The sequence below is a fragment of the Musca vetustissima genome, unplaced genomic scaffold (genome assembly GCF_032173495.1).
Source record: "Musca vetustissima isolate MV318-11 ecotype Yass unplaced genomic scaffold, APGP_CSIRO_Mvet_v1 utg188748, whole genome shotgun sequence".
NCBI classification, from domain to species: Eukaryota; Metazoa; Arthropoda; class Insecta; order Diptera; family Muscidae; genus Musca; species Musca vetustissima.
The window spans coordinates 1-6,960 of record NW_026875783.1 but is presented as its reverse complement, the minus strand read 5'-3'; the positions used below and the strand labels follow the sequence as shown (position 1 = coordinate 6,960).

At 32.4% G+C, this 6,960-nt stretch overlaps 3 protein-coding genes across 3 annotated transcripts; 1 reads left to right on the top strand and 2 right to left on the bottom strand.

Moving 5' to 3' along the window:
* Window positions 1-2,868: 2,868 nt before the first annotated feature.
* On the top strand, window positions 2,869-3,402 carry LOC133338302 (uncharacterized). The gene is made up of 2 exons (XM_061546480.1): window positions 2,869-3,055; window positions 3,113-3,402. The coding sequence occupies exons 1-2, from the start codon at window positions 2,869-2,871 to the stop codon at window positions 3,400-3,402; spliced, it is 477 nt and encodes a 158-aa protein (XP_061402464.1).
* Window positions 3,403-3,984: 582 nt separating this feature from the next.
* On the bottom strand, window positions 3,985-5,013 carry LOC133338301 (dimethyladenosine transferase 1, mitochondrial-like). The gene has a single exon (XM_061546479.1). It carries the CDS (start codon window positions 5,011-5,013, stop codon window positions 3,985-3,987), a length of 1,029 nt encoding a protein of 342 aa, XP_061402463.1.
* Window positions 5,014-5,272: 259 nt separating this feature from the next.
* Window positions 5,273-5,559, bottom strand: LOC133338300 (cytochrome c oxidase assembly factor 3, mitochondrial-like). Its single transcript, XM_061546478.1, has one exon. It carries the CDS (start codon window positions 5,534-5,536, stop codon window positions 5,273-5,275), a length of 264 nt encoding a protein of 87 aa, XP_061402462.1. The 5' UTR covers window positions 5,537-5,559.
* Between the last annotated feature and the right edge of the window lie 1,401 nt (window positions 5,560-6,960).

Genomic DNA, 6,960 nt, shown 5'->3' with positions numbered 1-6,960 from the left:
TTTTTGTTTTTGTTTGTTTTTTCTTCTTTCTTGATCGTTCTGTATAAGATTTATGTTTGATTTATTTTTTATAACTTTGACTTTGAGTTCAATAAAATTTACAATTTATTTTTTTGTCGTGTTACAATTGGCAAATACCCAAAACTTTAGTCTTGTAAAAGATCTTTGACTTTTTTAACTATAAGAAATAATGATTTTAAAATTAAAATGTTATATTAGACATTATCCGATTTCTACAATAAAATTTTTTCCTGTATCATATCGAAATAAATAGTAAAAATTAGTAACTTCTTGCAGTTATGAAACAGATCAATTACTTTGAAGGAAAACAGTCGAAGTTAGTAATTACTTAACCCAGATGTTTGACGAACAGCATCCTTTGGAAACAGCTGATTATACTAGGTAACCCAAAATCTATTAATAAGGCTATCCGACTAGCGAAATTCAGCTGTTATTTCTCAAGTCTAATGTCAAAATTTTGGACTTTGTTTACGTTTTCATAATGGAAGTCAATTTTTCAATAATGGATTTTGACAGCAAATTTGAGAAGCAGCTGATATGCAGCTGGTCTTCCTGGACACCAGCTTCCAGTGACACCAGCTGCTTCTAAAGGTTACTCTCAAAATCCATTATTGTGAATTTACTTCCATTATGAAAACGTAAACAAACTTCAAATTGTTGGCATTAGACTTGAGAAAAAACATCTGACTTTCGATTGCTAGGTGAACTTATTAATAGATCTAGGGCCTTGCCAGTAACGAAAACAAAACACCAAGGCAAGCCCTATTAATAAGGTCATTCAGAAAGATGAGCTGCATTTCAGTAGCTTTTCAATCTTGCTGTCAAATTTCATTATTGTAAATTGACTTCACATTATTAAAACATAAATTACTTGAGAAAATCAGCTATTTTATTCAAGATCTATTATAATTGTCAAGCAGCAAGCGAAAATCAGCGGTTTATTTTCAAGGTTTATGTCAAAAATGTTGACAATGTTTACGTTTTGATAATGGAAGTCAATTCACAATAATGAATTTTTACAGCAAACTTAAGAATCAACTGATATCCAGCTGGTCTCCCTGGATGACCCAATCAATAGGCCTTGGTTCTAAAGTTCCTCATGTTTGCTGTCAACATTATTTTCAATTTAATTTATTGAAAATTCCTCATAGTGTCAAATTTGTTGTTTACGTTTTTATACGATTAAATCAAAATTGTAAGCATTTTGACAGCTCGGGTGAAATCATCTTGCCCTATAGGACGACCTTATATGACCTATTCGTCCGACGTCAAACGTAGGCCATTCAAGTCCTATTAACAAAGGGTAATCCAGGAATATCAGCTGCTTCTAAATTGTTGACATTTAAGATGAGAAAAATCGGCTGTTTTTTCGTTTGTTGGGCGATCCCGGATGATCGGTTACTTCTAAACTTTTGACATTAAAGATGGGAAAAAGCAGCTGCTGGGAGACCTTTTTATTGATAGATAGATTCTTGCACTACGGGAACAGACCAATAGTAAAGAATTGTATATTCTTGTAAGTTGTGGAAAAGACCAAATTATTGAATCACTCAATTTGTTCTAAATTCTATGCTAAATCGAAATTATATCAAATACAACCCTGATTTTGCACCACAAAAAGCGTCACTTCTCCTAAAATTGTCAAAATGTCAATCCTATATTATTCAAAATACATTCAAATTCAAAATAATTAAAATAATTACCTGACAAAAATTGGGCAGCTGCTGAAAATTTGTCTAATTTTATAATGAAAATTACTCTAATTTAAAGCAACAAATATTTTTAGAGTAGTCCATGTAAAGAAGTTTTTGGAGTCGCTAGTGGCCCTTTGAGCTAAGTTCTCGTTTATGAATTGAAAATATTTCTATAAATTTTAAACCTAATGTAGAGCAGCAGTTCCTATTAGAAATAAGAAAATGTTGTTTGAAAAATTCCCACAGAAATTATTAAACCACCGAACCACAAATAGCAGCTGACAAATCTACTTTATAACACATTGATACTAGTCTAAACACGTAGAATTTTATACATCGATTAACAAATCGAGTTGATTTAGAAGGCATAGTCTAAATGCGCCGTTATAATAAAACGCATTCGGTGTAAATATGGCCTCAGACTACGTTTAGACTACTAAATCCACTCGATCTCAAACGTCAATTCCATTGCGTATACGTCACGTTAATCCTGTTCACAAATCCAATGGATTATATTTGACGTATAATGGAATTGACATTTGAAATCGAGTGTATTTCATAAATCTAAACGTAGCCTGAGGCCATATTTACACGTTTTTTGTAATAGAACCACAGTTTCTTGACATCTAAATTTACATTCGCTTATTTTTGTCATTTATTTATTTAAGTGTATTAATACTGATGTTTTATTTATAATTATATAATATTTACTTTATATTTCCATAATTTCTTTTCTAATCTTGTTAAATTTCTTTTAAATTACTTGTTTTGTTCGTATTTTACCGCTATTCCCATAACAAACCGTGAAAGCACGCTTTTTAATAAGGTAGCAGCACACATAGCATAACGGCGTTGTAGCATGGCGCCTTCAGACTATCCCATCAACGATTAATCGATTACTCCATAATCGATCTAGTTAACCCTAATCAAGGGCGTAGTGTTTTTATTAGCATTGTAATTTTGTCATTTGTTTTCATTGTGTTTTTAATATAATTTTGTGCTTTATTTTAATTTATAATTTATTAAATATTTAACTAAAAATATTATTTAAAAGAATTGTCACACAATGAAGCGAGAATTAAGCATTGTTTTTGTTATACTAAGTCTATTCATGAAAGAAGGTAAGACGACGAACGATGTCATCAATGAATGAATGGAATCTTTGAGATGTTTGTTGTTGTTTGTGGCTTTTCTTATAGGCCTGGCTATTTGGTGTTATCGCTGTACCTCAGCCACCCCGGGATGTGGTGAGACATTTAATTGGCGTGGCATTGGTTTTTTGGGGGAACAGTGCCCGGAAAGCAATGATATTTGTGTAAAGGTGACGGAAAGGAGGGGAGGTAAGGGAATTCTTGTAAATCATTTTAATTAACTAATTAAAATGTGTTTGTTTTTAGCCCAAGAAACAATAATACGTGATTGTTTGAGTGCTTTGAGTTTCCGTACCGATATCCCCGCGGATAAATATGAAGGCTGCTACCCGGCTGCCAAGGATGTACGTCTGGCCCATTATGTCAATCACACAATTAAGGAACATGATGTGAAACGTGATTATTTCACTGATGTTAAGTATTGTTTTTGTTTCTTGGATCATCGTTGCAATAGTGCTGAGCAGAATCGTGCAGCAATTGGTTTTGGTTTAGTTAGTGCAGTGATAGCTATGGCAATTCGAATGTTTTGGTATTAAAGATATTGAGATTTAGATTTTCAATATTTTCTTCAAAGTAATTAAGACCAAAATGTGCCTTTAGTTCAACTCGAATATCAAATTTTTTGAAAAAAAGTACATATTAGTAAAAATGTATTTTTTTCTCGAAGTGGATGAGTATTTAATGGAGATACATTTTTAAATTATAGAAAAAATCACAATTTCATAAAAATTTTGGGAATTTGGAAATTTGAATTGCCTTTTTCAAAGGAATGAATATAAATTTTCAAACAATTATTGAGAAAATTCACATTTTCAAATTTTTAAAATTTTTTTAAAATTGTGAAAATAAATTTTATAAAAAATTGATTATATTCAAATATGTACATCCACCTGTTAGCTTTAGTGAAACATTATTCCGTCCATGAGCAACAAATTATAATCAAATTTTACAATTTGTTTTAGAATCTCTATGTATTAACATTCCATACTTTACAAAAAAAAAATAATAATAAATTTATATTTTTACATATATAGTAGATTTTTATTAAAAAGAAAAAAATAAACAATATTTTTTTTACATGACAAAAAAAAATAATTGAAAATTTGTTGTTCAATTTTTTACACATAATCATCATAAGTAGTGGTGGCGTTTAACATTTCCATTGGAGGATTTTTCTGAGCTCTAAAATCATATTGGGCTATATCGGGATTGGCATCTACAAACTCTTTATACACCGTGGCCAAACGCAAACACTCATCCACAGACAATTGGAAAGGTCTCAAAGTATCTTCCACATCGGCCCGCTGGAAAAGTTCATAACAAATATCATCCCGATCTTGTGGTGGGAACAGTGTACCATAACCCCGACGACAATATTTCTGACGCATATTGAATATGTGCCGCACCACTTTTTCAACCAAACCAAATGGTAAATCAGTTTTAGGCTGCTTTAGGGGTATCAATTTCACCACTCCCACATCAACTTCTGGCTTGGGTACAAACGCCTTGCCGGGTATTATAAATTTCATAACAGGCTGGGTCCATATCTGGGACATCACCGATAAACGGCATCTTTGTTTATCACCCAAATTGGCACAGATGCGTTCGGCCACCTCTTTTTGGAACGTCAATGTCATGCAGGTGTCATTGCGGCGGAATGCACCACGACGCAGCGACAAATCCTCAAACCAATTTATAATTAATCTTGTCGATATGGCAAATGGTAAATTGCCAATTAAATGTAAACGTTGCGCGGTGTCGGGTATATGATGTTCCATATTGAAACGCAAAATATCATCGATATGGATGTCGACTTGCAGATCTAAGGGTTTGGCACATTCTTTTAACAATTCCAGGGAGGGTAGGAAGCGTTGATCTTTCTCCACCAAAATTAAACGTTGTGGGGAACGTCTCAAAATGGAGCGTGTGATGGCTCCTGGGCCAGGGCCAACTTCTAAAACCACATCACGGCTATCAATGCGACCGGCGGATTTTACAATTTTATCAGTGATACGTTCATCCATCAAAAAGTTTTGGGATAATTGTTTTAAAGCCTGCAGTTGGTACAATTTCACCAGGTCGCGTACGGTAGGCAAGGGTGGTAAACGCATGCCGGATTTTAGTACTCTAACAGCTGCCTCAGACATTTTGAGAGCTAGAATATATAAAGCAATACATATTAATCATGGGACTTTTTACAACAATAACAAAATTCCAACTAACCTCACTTTTTCTTTGTTCAAAAATCAGCCACAAATCAGGTCCTTTTTTATCAATTAATATATGCGCAAAGATATTGGTTATACAACAAAAACTTCCAATTGCAAAACAAGGATAACGACGAGCGTGTAAACTATATATAAATTTTCTTATAAAACTAAATAATCTTTATGCTTTATACCACTCTTAATTGGTGTTGACTTTTTTCGGCTCTTCAAAGTCGTCCAAAAATTTCTCTTGTTTCACCGAATAAATGGAATAGGCATATATGCCCACAACAGAGAATATCAGGGAGCCGGCTGTTAACAAATTATTACGTCTAACACGTTTTAGTTTCTGTACCCGTTCCAAATTCTGTTGTTCAATCAATTTCATAAACTCCAGCTGGGCTTTATCGATTTTTCCTTCAGCGTATTTGATATTTGGAGCCTTTTCACCAGGATTAGACATTATTTTAAATAATTTTTTAATTAAATTTTGTTCAAAAAATTACTTAACTACCGTGTTGTGTAGTTCACAGGCGATTGGTTCAATTGCAAACGAATTCACGGAATGAACCAAGGAACTAGGCACAGCAAAGTTGTGATTTTTCTTGTTTGTTATGTTATAAAACAATGAATTAATAGATAAACCATTGTACTTAAAAAAAAGAATTAACTTATTAAAGAGTCCAGAAATAGATGTAGCTATCACCTTCCATTAATAATTAAATTAAAAACCAAGTCTAGTTTCCAAAAGAATGTTTTTTTCCAATTGCGCCAATGATCAGCTGTTTGTGTTTTGTGAGTAATCGATTGCTGTCATTTACAATCGATTTAATGTGTAGTTCACAGGCGATTAGCAAATTGATACACGCAATGAATTATGGAACTAGGTGCAACAATGTCGTTATTTATTTTCTATTTGTTATGTTATAAAACTATGAATTAATAGATAAATTAATGTAAGAAGGTAACGAAATAGCTCATTTAAGTACTCTGAAATTACAAATACAAATACAAATTAAGTTAAAAGCCAACTCTCTTTTCCAAAAGAATGGTTTTCTTATTGAACCAATGATCAGCTGTTTGTGTTGTGAATAATCGATTGCTGACATTGACCATCGATTTGTTCAAGTCAGAGCTGGGGAAATATGTCAATGTCAATTGAGGAAAAAAAGAACGATTTTTAAATAACGAGGTTGTATTTTAAATTGCCCAGTTTTATTTTTCAAGTTTTTAAGATCAAAGCTGAATGGTCCGTTGCTTCATCCAACGAAAAGTCATGTTGACTGATGAGGCATATTTAAAGTTCGACTAGTAATATTCATAAAAAATAAGTTTTTTTTCATTTTCCAGCATCTGTCACATTTTTTTAGACAAATATTTGGAAGCATACTTTTAGGAGAAGTAGTTTTTTTTGTTCAAAAGTGTCTTTTTTTAGATTTATATTAAATTAAGCACGAATTAAATCGAAGTAATGCACATTTCCATGATAATTGGTCAAAGTAAATTTTTTTTGCCACCTTAGCCTTGGTAGCCTTGAAAATCACGAAATTTTTCTGCCACTTTAGCCTTGGCAGCCTTTAAAATCACGATATTTTTCTGCCACGTCAGAGTAAAATGTTCTGCTACTTTAGCCTTGTCAGCTTTTAAAATCACAAAATTTTTCTGCCACTTTAGCCCTTGGCAGCTTTTAAAATCACTAAAATTGCCGTCAAAAAATTATTTTTCATTAAATTTCAAAAAGCTCATTAAATATGCTTTTATTTTATTATTAAAAATTGTAACTGAGCAAAAAACACACATTTGTTGTTATTTTTTATTTAAAATTTGAATGCCGTTCCATTTGGCGCCAAATTGCAAAATTTCCCCTATCGTTAACTACCACAATCG